The 14,654-nt window shown below is 40.3% G+C and overlaps 1 protein-coding gene across 1 annotated transcript in view; it reads left to right on the top strand.

Annotated features, from left to right (window-relative positions):
• Abcb11 (ATP binding cassette subfamily B member 11) overlaps positions 1-14,654 on the top strand; it is an 85,026-nt gene that overhangs the window by 30,557 nt on the left and 39,815 nt on the right. The window contains exons 9-14 of the mRNA XM_028882008.2: positions 833-957; positions 3,955-4,129; positions 9,305-9,418; positions 11,694-11,804; positions 13,141-13,266; positions 13,847-14,050. Coding sequence (XP_028737841.2) covers positions 833-957; positions 3,955-4,129; positions 9,305-9,418; positions 11,694-11,804; positions 13,141-13,266; positions 13,847-14,050 — 855 coding nt within the window. The remainder of the gene's footprint in view (positions 1-832; positions 958-3,954; positions 4,130-9,304; positions 9,419-11,693; positions 11,805-13,140; positions 13,267-13,846; positions 14,051-14,654) is intronic.

Here is a 14,654-nt window from a genome sequence, read left to right as displayed (position 1 = left end):
ATCTAAGTACTGTATATATTTTAGTTTTCTGAGTTAGGTGAGTTTCCACAATATTATCTCCCCCCCCCCTTTGTTTCTTATTGTTGTCTGGTTGGTTTTGCTTCTGACAGGATCTCTAGTATCTCAGACTGGCTTCGAACTCATTGTGTGGATGGGACTGACCTTGAATCCCAAATTCTCCTGCATCCACTTTGCACATGCTATGATTACAGGCATATGTCGCCATGCCCGGCTACCTTTCAACAGGACTCAGTCCAAATCCAATTTTAGAAAAATGACTTTTTAAAAACTACTAAACACAGTTGTCTTTCTCTTTTGTAAAAGTTAAAAATTTAGTAAACACTTTATATTTGAGTCAAAATATTAACTTGATGCTTTCTCCTTTGGAATTACCCCTGTAATGCTGTGTCACTGTGTACTGTGATTCTGTCATTCTCTACTCTGGATAACCATGTGCCTACATAGGCCTCCAGTCTTTGCCTCTGATGTTTGTAAATTCTACAATGGTTTCTCTCCAACAGCAATGGAATATATCATAGTTTGACTTAGGAACCTTATGAACATAACAACCTAAACGCTAGTTTTACCAGACTTGAGGGCACTTAACTCCATGAGAACACTTTCATTGAGATAGATTTTTAATGTCATTTTGGTATATCAAACTCCAAACACAATGGATGATGTTTAACACAAGCTAATCTTGGACAAGCTTTTTTCTTGATTTGTTACAGTGAAAATCCAATGTTTTGTTAAATCATGCCACTTGTTCATTTTGTTGAATGAACCATTGATGGACAGGCTATTTCTTTTTTTCTCCCCCTTTGGGCTTCAGAGTGTGGCCAAGTTCACAGAGCTTGAGCTGAAGGCTTATGCCAAAGCAGGATCTGTTGCTGATGAAGTTATTTCATCGATTCGAACAGTGGCTGCTTTTGGTGGTGAGAATAAAGAGGTTGAAAGGTTGGTTGTTTTGAACATCTGTTTGCTTCTTGAATTTCATAAATCAATCAGTTCCCTGATTTTCTTCTTCTTGTACAAAGCGGCAGATCTGCAACCATATAGAGCAACGTGAGAGAACATTTTTTCAAGAGGCGAATCAGCAAAAATTCATTGCCAGCGTGCTTTAAAAAGTCTGAAACATTGTTTTGAGTTCTCGTTTTCCCCTGTGGACCTTGCTATATAGACCAGGGTGGTCCCGAGCTCATGGTCACCTGCTGCCATCACCCAAGTACTAGAAGGAAAGGTGTATGCTACCACACCCAGTACAATGTATTTCTGGAGATGGTTTCTAGAGAGCTGAGATAGGCAAGAAAATTGTTTCAGATTCAGATGATAGAGAGAGAAGTGTACATATTATACTTCATGTCAGCTTTCAGCAGCATTTTCTGTCATTTAAGAAAAGCCTACCTGGCACAGAAATGCAAAGGACAAGAAAAGAAAACCCCAAAAACCTCATTAAAAAAATAAACAAATGATACTACACCACACTGAAAAGTTCCCCGGCACGAAGGGAAAGACAGTCATCAGAGAGGGAGAAACTGTGCATATACCATGCATCTGACCAGGGACTGATGAGGAGAACTGTAAGAAACTTTAAAAACCTCACTAGTAAGGTAACGGTTACTCCAACCTGAAAATGAGCAACGGAGTTAAGTGGACAGTTTGCAGGATGACACACAAACAGTCAGTTCTGTGAGAAGAGTGCCATCACCCCGGGTAGTCATCAGAGAAACACAACTCAAAACTAACCCGCAATTCTACCTCACACTAGCAAAAATAACTGTTGGCAAAATGGCCAAATATAATAAGGCCATAGAGGATATGGGGCAAAAGGAACCCTTGCCCACTGTGGGTAAAAATACACACTAGTGGATCTATTCTGTAAAACAGCAAGGACGTTCCTCAATAAATTAAAATGAGAAGTATACGACCCAACAGTCCCACTGCTGGGGACATACCCAAAGGAAATGAAATCAGCATGTGTAACAGATATCTGCATAGCGTATTTATTGTGGTGGTGTTCATAAGAGCTGAGGAATAAAAACAACCTTAGTGTCTATTCATTGATCAACAGATAAAGGAAATGCAGTACATACATACAGCAAGATACAGTTTGAGCATAATAAAACACAAAATGGTGTTATTTGTAACAACGTGCTCAGTCAAGTGAGAGGTTTACACAATTGCACTTATATATGTGGAATCTAGAAACGTTGCTAGCATAGGAGTTAAGAGGAGACTGATGGACGTCAGAGAGTGGGCGGGGCAACAGGGGGAAAGAGTGACCAACGGGTGTGAAGTTGGGAGCAAGTTCTGATACGCTAATGCACAGTGCAACAACATAGAGAGCAGTGTGCTGCATAGTTCCAAAAGAAAGAAGGATTTTGAAAGTTTGTCCTTGGGGTTTTTGTTTGTTTTTTCAATCTGTAGCCCATGCTGACTTTGACTTGCTATGTAGCCAAGGCTGTCCCTAAACTTGGAATCTTCCCCCTCTGACTATCTAGTCCTAGGATCACTAGTTTACTCCCACACCCAGTTGGTAATATATATAATATATATATATATATATATATATATATATATATATATATAAACATTTAACATTACTTGATTTAAACATTACCTGATGTGTACATGCATCAAAGCATCACATTTTTTCCCATCACTACATATGATGCTCTGTTTTTATATGTCAGTAAAAAAACTAATTTAATTTACATTTTCAAAGACTAAGGGAGCCTGGCACAATGACTCATGCCTTTCATCCCAGCACAAAGGAAGCTGAGGCAGGAAGATGTTTGCACCTATTAAAATTGGTTGTTCATCTGTTGGGGGGAAAGAAAAGAAAGAAGAAAAGAAAGAAAGAGAAAGAAAGAAAAAGAAAGAAAGAGAAAGAAAGAAAGAAAGAAAGAAAGAAAGAAAGAAAGAAAGAAAGAAAGAAAGAAAGGGAAATGGCAGCATGATTCAAACTGCGATTCCACTTTTTTCATTTTCCTAAGATTATATTTCATTTATTTTACAGGGAAGAAGGGTGGTGTGTGGGCTCAGGGCAGGTGAAGGTCAGAGGATCACTGCAGGAATCAGATCTGCCTTTCCACTATGTGGGTCCTGGAGATCAAACTTGGGTCCTTGGGCTAGCTGCCTTTACTCACTGGGTCATCTGGACAGCCTCAGAACATTTTTTTTAATTGAACATTTTTTATGAAACTACTGTGCTGTTAAATGCATTTAATAAATCCTATAATTTTTCATTTAACCAAACAAAAATTAGCACTGATAAATTATGACAAATCATTATAGAGACAAATTTTTAATGAAAGTAAAAACTTAATTTGCAAAAATGATGTAGTTATCAAAAATATTTTTTTAGCGGGTGGTGATGGCACACACCTTCAATTCCAGCACTCGGTAGACAGAACCAGGTATGTATCTTGAGTTCGAGGCCAGCTTGGTCTACTCAGCAAGTTCCAGAGCAGCCAGAGCTACACAGAGAAATTCTGTCTTGGAAAAAAAAAATGAAAAAGAAAAAAAAGATTTTATTTATTCTTGTAATTTAGTTAATATATTTTGAGCTTTTTGATTTGTTTGTTGGTTGTTTTTTGAGACACAGTCTCACTATGTAGTCCTGGCTGGTCTGGAACTCACCATGTGACTAGTCTAATCTGTTGATTTGGAGATAATTGATTATTTTCTGACAGAAAACCTGATATATATTCCAAGGAAACACTTTAAATGTAAGTAGTAATAGATCCCAAGCAAAGACAGTTGTCTTAAAACATTGTTTTGTCTTGGGGCCAAGGCTATCTCACTGTTCCCCATCCAAGCTGTGACCGACTTAAGTAGGGGTGTTTAGGGGTGACTATAATCCCTGAATAAAATTCTGCATCATGACCCATCTTAAATGTGATACCCTGAGCTGCTCCAGCTGGCATTGACTCAGACCTTTTCTGTTTACAGGTATGAGAAAAATCTTGTGTTCGCCCAGCGCTGGGGAATTAGAAAAGGAATGGTGATGGGCTTCTTTACCGGATACATGTGGTGTCTCATCTTTCTGTGTTATGCACTGGCCTTCTGGTACGGCTCCTCGCTAGTCCTGGATGAAGAGGAGTATACACCAGGGACACTGGTCCAGGTATTATTTGGTCTTATTTCCTATCTATGGTATTTCTTGCTAGTTTATCAGAAAAGTCATAGTAGCCATAAGGATTATTGCTTTAGTGTCCTAGGCAGGGAAGCCTCCATGGTTTGCTGACGTCCATCTGCAGGACCAGCAATATCAGGACCCCTTAGTGAAGAAAGCCTGAACATGTGGGCTGATGACCAGCCAGTTAATGATTTCCAGTTAACTGAAGATTTTACGGCTGTACAACAATGATCCTCCAGCTGATCCCAAAAGACAATATACCACAGAAATGGAAAAATCATTGACCTCTCAGCCAAGAATGAACAGGTCATAAAACTGAAGTTAGTAATAGTACAAGATATGTGCCTAAATCCTATGCTTGTGATAGGTGATGAGTTATTAACATGCCAAGTCAGTAACATCTTCAACTGAGTAAGTGATACAAGCATCTTTCCTAATTCATTTGTGGGATGTCATGCCATCAAGAATGTTATAGCTACTTTAATTCACAGTGTCCCTTTCAGTTAGTTACACCATAAGCATTTGCTGGGCATCTGCTGCATGCCAGATCCACCCAAAGCACAGTGGACAGGAAAAAGAATGTGGTTCTTTTTGTCCCATTGGGAAAGATAAGGAATAATTAACCAATCATGTAAGTGTATGATGGCAAACGGTGATGTGGGCTATAACATAGAGGACAGGGAACATTGATAGTAAATAACAGGGTCACCAAATGTGTCTGGGACAGAAAAGAATGTTCTTGTCGCCTCTGCCAATGCCTTTCTTCCTTAGTTTACCATTCCTTAGTTTACCATTTCTGAAGGTGGCCGCTGACTGCCTGCACTTTCCCAGCCACTCCTTGCACACTCATCTAGTCTTGCACACTCATCTAGTCTTGAGTTCTCTTTACAGCCCTGTTCTTTTCCTTCGGGACACTTGTGTCTTGGGAAACTTCTGCATCTATTTGCATTTATCCTTACCCCTTTCTGTCCTCAGACAGTAAGGCCCGTGAGGTCCATTGAGGAGGGAGGATGCTCTTTTTTTCATTGCTGTGGTGATGGAAATAGCTTCATGGAAGAGTTTTAAATAAAATGTTTTGGCTGCAGATTCTGGATGGTACAGGCACCAGTTGAACAATGAAAAGTATCAGGAGTTCACTACAAGAAAGTTTATCATTCAAAATCTACAGTTTATTACAAACACATCCCTAGGGAAACAGGAGCATTTGCATTGGCAATAGAAATGATTATCCAATGCCAGTCATTCTGAGCAAGATGACAAAGCAAAAGAATGTCCTAAAGTTTTTGTGTTTGAAGAACGGACAGCTGGCATAGCTTTGAACTTTGTTTAAAAATATTGAATCCGATAACACATGTTCAAGTGTCACATAACTTTCGAAAGACATATGGAAAGTGTTAATACTATCATCATTTGCCATTCTCCCTGCAACTTAGATCTGTTTTTGTACAGCAGAAAAGTTAAAGTATTGTAGGTCTAAAATCTGACTACAAAGTTTCGTCTCCTTCTTCCAGCTGCTTCTGAAAGCTTTAGACATTTGGGCTGGTGGGATGGCTCAGTGGGCAAAGGCTCTTTCTACTAAGCATGGTGATGTGAGTTCGATCCCCAAGACTCACAAGGGAGGAGGTAAATGGACTCAGGCAAGTCATCCTATGATCCCCACACCTGCACTGTGGCACACATGCAGCCCCCAACGAACAAATAAATCAGTGTAATTAAAACAATTGAAAAGCTTTATACTATACATTTATCAACCAAAGGTGCTAAGAGCCAAACTCAGCGTGGGCTGTTCACTTTGCAGAAACACACCCACTGGGTAAAGTTGTTCTTTTATTCTGTGCCTATGAGAAGAGAGGAACTCATGAATAAAAGTTCAGAGGAGAAATGAATTAGGAAATTGAAAGTTAAATATCCACAAATTCACCTGAAAGCTCTGAAGAGAAGTCCCTGTGTGTCACAGCTTCGATTGTCAGCTTTACATACCTGGAAAAGGTGCCTCAACTGAGAAACTGCACTCATTAGATTGGCCTGGGGGTATGTGTGTAGGACGTGGTTTTGACTCATGTCTTTGATTGCTGATTGGTATCTGAGGGTCCAGACCACTGTGGGCGGTGCCATTCCAAGGCAGGTGGTCCCGGGCTGTGTAAGAAAGCAAGCTAAGTAAGTCAGAGGAAGCAAGTCAGTGAGCAGTTCTGCTGTGGTCTCTGTTTCAGTTTCTGTCTTCAGGTTCCTGCCTTGGCTCCCCTCAATAATAGACTCTGACTTGTAAATCAAGGAAAGCCTTTCCTCCTCAGATTGCTTTTGGTCATGGTGTTTATCACAACAACAGAAAATCCAACAGTACACCTTGGTAACTGTCTTAACTACTCTTCAATTTTTGTGAAGAGGCACCATGACTAAGGCAACTTACAAAAGAAAGAGTTTATTGGGGGATTTCAGTTTCAGAGATTGAGTCCATGACTGTCATGATGGGGAACATGGCGGCAGGCAGGCACTGGAGTGGTAGCTGAGAGCTTACATCTTGTTCTGCAAGCATGAGGTAGAGAGAGAGAGAGAGAGAGAGAAAGAGAGACAGAGACAGAGACAGAGACACAGAGACAGAGGACAGAGGACTAATTGGAAAATAACACGGGCTTTTGAAACTTCAAAGGCCACTCCCAATGACACACCTCCTTCAACAAGGCCATACCTCCTAATCCTTTCCAAACAGTTCCACCAACTGAGGAGCAAGCATTCAAATATAGGAGCTTATGGAGCCATTCTGTAGCACGAATTCTTAGAAGTTCCTATTAATAAAATCAAATCTGGAGCCAGTATTGGGGTGAATGCCGGAAGATCAGAGAAGCAGAACAAGCCACAGCCACCTCACCTCGCCAATTCCTCAGCTGATCCTTTTTCCTCAGAATGGAAGCCTCTGAGTCCTCATCCGAATGGATCTCAGCTGAACTGCTGCTCAAAAGCCTAAAAGCTTAACCAGGCCTAGTTCCTGGTTTTCACGCCTTATATCTCTTCCTGCTTTCTGCCATCACTTCCTGGGATTAAAGGTGTGAGTCACCATGCCTGGCTGTTTCCAGTGTGGCTTTGAACTCTCAGAGATCCGGATGGATCTCTGCCTTTGGAATGCTAGGATTAAAGGTGTGTGTGCCACCATATTTTGGCCTCTGTATCTAGTGGCTGTTCTGTTCTCTGACCCCAGATAAGTTTATTAGGGTGCACAATATTTTGGGAAACACAATATCACCACATCATTCTTATTCAATCCACAGGAACTAGTTTCTAATTTTGTGGTTCTCATCTTTAAGTCCTGGCAATTCGACCATGAAATCACCTATCATGTGTGTTCATTCTGCGACCCATATGTTATAAGAAGCCAAGGGAAGCTATGAACATGGCCCAACAAAATATCTAAACTTACTTAAAACATTGAGATGGGGGGGCACCTTTTTTGTTGTGTTTTGAAACTTGATTGTATGACTTTCAGATGACAGTGCTGGTTGGACATACCTGCTAGACCTTCTCTGGGAAATTCGCCATTTCAGTAGATGTTTTTTATATATGGACATGGCATAATGTATGTCTCTAACATTTTAATCATCAGTTATTATCTTCCTATTCTCAACTTCTTCCTATAGTCCTCTGCTTACACCTTGCCTTGATAAGTGTTTCTTTTGTAAAGAAAAAAGACTTCCTTTAATGATGTTATGTGTGTGTGGCAGGGAGAGAGAGAGAGAGAGAGAGAGAGAGAGAGAGAGAGAGAGAGAGAGAGAAAGAGAGAGAGAGGGTTCTTGGCTATACTTCTATACACAGCAAATATGAAAGTTGAGTACTCTTGAGTTGAGTTAAATGTTTTAACCCACTAAACTAATTAACAATTAGATTAATCTAGCACAATTTGTGGTGCACAAAATTATTATGGCTTCATTGGGTGTAAATGGGAAGCAGTTCACACAGATGACTGCAATTAGTATCACTTGTGTACAGACAAAAACATGCTCTCTGGTCTGTTAGGGAAAGATGAAGAGGAACTGAAGGAGGCTGAAGTCTTTGGCTTTTCATTTAGGTTTCAGGTTTCTACAATAAATAATAATTATGTAATAGAGTAATACAAAATAATATTCACTCAGTGTATATAAAGCAACAGACACTGAGTGAGGTGTTTTATGTAATTACCATAAATTATATGCACAACTTCATTCTGTGATTGGCATTATGATTCTACCACTACAAAAATGAAAGGTGACCATGAGGTTAAGAAATAGGTGCCAAGTGGCATAGAGTATGACCTGAGCTCACGTCTCAGTGACTATAGGCCTGGCCCAGTAGCCAGTTTACCTTCCTCCAGACCTACGTTGTAAGGAACACAGACTCCAATTCCCTAGAAGAGTGCCCCATGCACTGCCCGCTCCCTGTTGTCTCTCTTCTTCCTTCCTACACACATGGCGAAAGCTATGATATTTCTAATGAAAACTTCAGCCTGGGATGTGTGCTGTCTACTACATGGACATGTGTCTGTCTTCTCTCATTCATGGCTTCTCTGAGAATCTCCATGGAGAAAACTAGGGATCAAACCCTTGTTTAGCCTGGCATTATAAGCTGTTTTGCCTGAAACAGTTTTCTCCATGGAGGTTCTTAGAAAGGCCATGACTCAGTAAAATAGTCATTGGGCCAAATACAGTCCCTATCCATCTTTTATACTTTATTGGGGCATAGCCATGGCCATTTATTTACACACTGCTAAGCTTGCTTTTGTACTATATAGTGTGTGTACACATGGGTTCAAAACCCATATGGCCTGAAGAACCTGAACTATTTACCTTGTGGGCATTTACAGAATGTGTTTGCTGGCCCCGGATCTAGGGTCCTTGATGAGGTGGAGGGGTCTCTGGAGAGGGTGGTCTTAAAACAGATAAGAACTATTCTTGTTAGCCTGTTTACACCACTCACTCAATTCTACTCTGTAGAAGAGTGATGCTCAGTTAAAAAGTATATTTTAAAATATAACTATGGAGAAATGCTTTACAAAGCAAAAGATATTCTATATAGTTCTGAAAGTCTGTAAACTACTTTAAATATTTCTGAGAATTCACACGGATGCTCCAATGATAAATGGCCTTGTTTACAAACTGGCAAAAATGTATGAAAACTATGTTTTTCTTTTCATTTCAGATTTTCCTCTGTGTCATAGTAGCAGCTATGAACTTTGGCCATGCATCTTCTTCCTTGGAAATCTTTGCCACTGGGCGGTCAGCAGCTACCAGCATTTTCCAAACAATAGACAGGGTGCGTAAAAGCCAAAAGAAATAGGTGGTGGGATGTGTGCTGCACGGGTTCTAAGAGCTGGGAACCCATCTGTGAGTTAGAACAAATTATGTTCCTACTCTCATACTCTTGCTGGGAGATAACTGCAAAGAAATACAGTTTGTTTGAGACAGGTTTTTACCACGTTGTCCTGGCTGGTCTGGTACTAGCAACATAGACCTGTCCATAAGATCCACCTGCCTCAGGCTTGTGTGTGCTGGGATTAAAGGTGTGAGCCACCACACCCAGCAAGAAATAAACATTTAAAGATAACATCAGGTAGTGCTAAATCCAGTAAGAAAGATAAAATAGGACTAAGTGTTTTGACTAGCTAGTGGGAGGAATCTTTAAATGGGGTTCATGGGAAGTCAGAGCAAAGAAAGACTTCCTGGTTGAGAAACTTGCAGGTTTGGAAAGAGCGTGGTGAGCTCAGGGAGTTAAGAAAGTCCAATATGAATGAACGAAGTGATCCAGGGCAAAGGCTAGAGGGATGCCTGGGAAAGGCCTTAAGGTCACGTTTATGAGCCTGGATTTTCATCTGGCAGGAAGTCTCTTTAAGTTTTTAAAGGACTTTGGTAGCCCTGGGTGGATTTTGCTGGTTAATTTATGGAAGTAGATTGAAAAACATGTCAGGTAACCACAGACCAAGAACAGAAGGAAAAATAGCACTGTGCTATTTTTCCATTTGAGAAAATGCCATGGAACAAGATCCATGGGTCACCTGAACCATGCTTATTTTTTGGCCAACAATGAGGTTGTCATCTACCTAAAGAAACTGTTTGGTGTTGTGAGTTTCGTAACCTGGAATACGCTGATATTTTCCTTTTGAAAAAGTTTGATTTTGTTGTTTTTAATAGTGTCTGTGTCTATCTGTCTGTCTGCCTGTGCATGTGTATGCAGATGCTGGTGGAGGGCAGAGATGTTAAGATTCCCTGGAGCTGGAATTAAAAGTGGCTATGAGCTTCCCATGGTAGGAGCTGGGGACTGAACTTGTGTCCTCTAAAGAGCAGTGTGTGCTTGTCACCACCGAGTCATCTCTCCAGCCCTTTGACCTTTTCTAATGCTAACTTCTTCTTAGGGCTGTCATAGTCTCAGATGACTGCAAAGGGTCCCTATGAAAACAACTGAAAATTCGGGCATTTACATTTGTTTTATTCTCCTTGGTAGACACTTGAGAAGAAGAAAATAGATTCCAGTATATCCTCTGATAGGGCTGTGGTCAGCAATTCCTGTTACCAGTGTGGAAGATGGAAAAAGTTGAACCTGGAGTGTTCCAAGAGGAAGAGGTGGCCCTTAGCCTTTCTCTGGCTAGCTAGAATGGTTGTTTTAAGTTGGTCTCACTGGTAATAGAAGAGTGAATTCAGGGTAGAGTTGGAATTTGGTAATATTTGAGAACATTTTGTGGACACTTAATTTTGCTCATTATCTGCATTGGCTACCAAATGTAGAGTGCTGCTAACCCCAGCCTAGCTGACCAGCTCTGTTATCCTGGGCAAGAAGCACTCTCAGAGGTTCCTCCCTGTCTAACAAGAGCATAACAATATAAATGGAAAGGGTACATTAAAACACCTTGTACTTTGCCTCCCATCATTTCAGTAATATAAATGTGTGTAGTATAGTACACAACAATAAATATTAACTATATTAACATCATATATTATGTATCAATAAGCATTTTTAACACATTGTATAACATTAATAATATATAAGCTTACAGTAGTAATTTAGCAAGTAATAGTAATTAAATAAATACAACTTACTCTCCGCTATTCTGTCAATGTCATATTCAACAATAATATATAGTAATATAATAATAATTCAGCAATCTCAACAGTAGTGATTAGTATCATCATTCTTATAAATATGGAATACGGAAGCAACTTATCTTTAGCATATCTTTGCAATATTTTATCCAGATACAATTCTGCTTTTTAAAAAGTTTTTATTAGATTTATTCATTTTAATTTTTCTGTGTATTTTGCCTGCATGTATGTATGTACACCACATGCATGCCTGGTGCCTGTGGAAGTCAAAAGAGAACATCAGATCTCCTGGAAATGGAGTTACAGATGATTGTGAACTACCTTCCACGGGGGCGCTGGTAATTGAACCAGGGTCCTTTGTAAGAGCAACAAGTGCTCTTAACCACTGAGCCATGTCTCCAGCCCCCGTTTTACTTTGTGAGTTAACTAATACTAAGACAGACACAAAATGCACTTGGCATGCATTGTCATTATATCTTTGTATTGCACTCCAGCAACCCATCATTGACTGCATGTCAGAAGATGGATACAAGCTAGATCGGATCAAGGGTGAAATTGAATTCCATAATGTGACCTTCCACTATCCTTCTAGACCAGAAGTGAAGGTGAGTGTTCACCTTTTGTCTGATGGTTTTATTATTATTATTATTATTATTATTATTATCATCATCATTATTCTTGAGTAACTCATTTCCAGAACCACACACTGATTTCTTAGTGCTGACTCAGTTCCCAGGAACAGAGGACAGAGATCTGTTTCTCTGGAAGTGTCTTTGTGTACTGTGCCAACTTAGGGACACCCTGCATTTCTAAGTGATGAGTGTATTGTGCAAATCCCTCTGGTTGGAACACAGTCTAGTACAATACAAGACTCAGGCTAAATCAACCATGTCATCCTCTGTTGAAACGAGTGGCAGATCCTGTCATTCTAGGTATGTTCTAGACAATCCAAACAATCAAGCAGGACAACTTCCAATCACTCCCTTCTTGGAAGCCACAGAAGGTGGAGCATAGTGAGGCAGGAAGCGTGACTGGCCCGGCTAGCAGCTGGGAGCAGCTTTGCCTCCCAACGGTAGGTTCTCCAGGCCGCTCACTGCATTAGTCCTTACAGAAGGTCACCTGGTGCTGTTGCTCTCCTGTATCTTGTGCTTAGCGATCACGCAGGGCACACAGTGAGGGAAATGTACTGTTTTCCAGAACCTACAGAACAAGACTGTTAGAGGTAACCCCACTCTAAAGGAAACTTCCATCCGCTCTCTTGAATGAACTGGCTTTGAAACGATGCTTTGTTTTCATTCAGAATTTAGCATCTCTGGTTTCCTTTTATTAATAATATTTCTGTTATTCTCACAGAACTGAATCCTAACACTGGCATTTAGTCCTTGCCCTTCACAGAGTTTTAGACCCAGAAACACAACACGCACATTTATTAGTCAAAGCTATTCAAGTCATATACTCATATACCATTCAAGCATATCATCTGCAAATTGGTTTATTTCTGATCCTTGGTCTATGAATTATCATTACACTTGTGACTTATAGGAGCTTCTTATTTAACTAGTTGAGATTGGCTCCTTGAGGTATCCTAGTATGTCAGATGTATTTTAAATTAGATTTCAAGGCATAATTTTAAAGGTGACCCTTGCTTATTTACCAGTGTTAATACATGGTCATTTTATTGTTGGTAAAAAGCTTTTTTCCAGACAGTCTTCTTTTATTGTTGATTGATGGATATATATGGATAGTACCATGGGGCATAAGTAAACACACACACACACACACACACACACACACACACACACACACACTCATACTGACACATATGCAGGAGGTATGGATACAATACACAAGTCCTCACAGAGCGTCCTCCTCATGCTCTAACTGCTTGGTTAAGGGCCCAGTGCCATTTTGAACTTAAAAAACAAGTTCTCTCCTTTGCAGATTTTAAACAACCTCAGCATGGTCATCAAGCCGGGGGAGATGACAGCGCTGGTGGGATCCAGTGGATCTGGAAAGAGCACAGCACTGCAGCTCATCCAGAGGTTCTACGACCCCTGTGAAGGCATGGTGCGTGTCTTCCAGAAACTTCTCAACACGCAGGGGCAGGCAGGGCAATGCAAGTGGTGATGTCATCAAATTGATTTCTTTTTTTAATTTAATATCATTTTACCTTTTTTTTTCTTCACATTTTTAATTTCAGCTTCTTTAAGCAGCACAGTTTTTTTTGTTTGTTTGTTTGTTTGTTTTGATGAATCAGATTTAGGAGTCAAGCTTTACTATAAAGCACACCTACAAGACAGGAGTAGTTGCTTACTTTGATTGTATCATTGGAAGTCCCTTTTTGGTCACAAGCCAAAAGACAGTAAATGTATTCAGAGGATGGTGAACTACTCATGAGACAAATTAAAAATGTGCCCATTCTGAGGTTAGCAATGAGAAATGAAGTGATCTGTACATCACCCGTGTTTCTGCAATGAATTTTTTATTTCTATTGCGTCCTTGTATAAACAGCCACGTTTCCATGGGAATTGTTTCTACTACAGCCTTGTTAGTCTCTGGTTATTCTCCCAGTGGCTAAGAATCATCTAACATTATGACTCAGAAGCTCAAAGGACTCCAAGCTATGTGACGCTCTTCTGCTCTCTAGGTGACTCTGGATGGCCACGACATTCGCTCTCTTAACACGCGGTGGCTGAGGGATCAGATTGGGGTAGTGGAACAGGAGCCAGTTCTGTTCTCTACCACTATCGCAGAAAATATCCGTTATGGCAGAGAAGACGCAACAATGGAAGAAATAGTCCAAGCTGCCAAGGAGGCCAATGCCTACAACTTCATTATGACCCTGCCTCAGGTACCTTCGCTACAGTCCAGGGGAACGCAGAAGGCATCAAAGGAACAATATGTCCTTTTCATTTGAATCCTTGGTCCTTAAATTCTTAATGGCATGCTCTAGATTTAGGCCTGGAAATGTACCGTGTTTTCCTTTTGAAAAATATGTTGTTTATATACTTGACATCTATCAAACTGAAGATCAGCCTTTCAAGAAAGATCCCTTTGGTGTATATATAATTTCCTTGTCTCCCTATTAAGCATGTGTTGGAAATTTTGCAATATTTGTCATGAAACAATTCTTGAGAAATGTTTTCTTACTTGTTAGTCACCTTTCAGTTACTGTGACAAAATACCCAAGATAAGGAAGTTATAAGGAAGAAAATGTATTTGGACATACGGTTTCAGTCAAAGGTCAGCTGTTTCCTTGGCTTGTGGTAAGATAGAACATAATTGAGGGGAGTGTGTAGTAGAGCGTAACAGCTCACCTCTTAGAAGACAGACAGAGAGAGAGAGAGAGACAGACAGACGGAAGGAAGGAAGGCAGGCAGGCAAGAGTCCTGATGCCTCTTTCAAGGGTATAGCCCCCTCCTGCTCAGTGGACTTCCTTTCACAGAGTTACTTCC

Source organism: Peromyscus leucopus, chromosome 4 (genome assembly GCF_004664715.2).
Source record: "Peromyscus leucopus breed LL Stock chromosome 4, UCI_PerLeu_2.1, whole genome shotgun sequence".
NCBI classification, from domain to species: domain Eukaryota; kingdom Metazoa; phylum Chordata; class Mammalia; order Rodentia; family Cricetidae; genus Peromyscus; species Peromyscus leucopus.
Note: the sequence above shows the minus strand (reverse complement) of the source record. Positions and strands in the feature narration are given on the sequence as shown.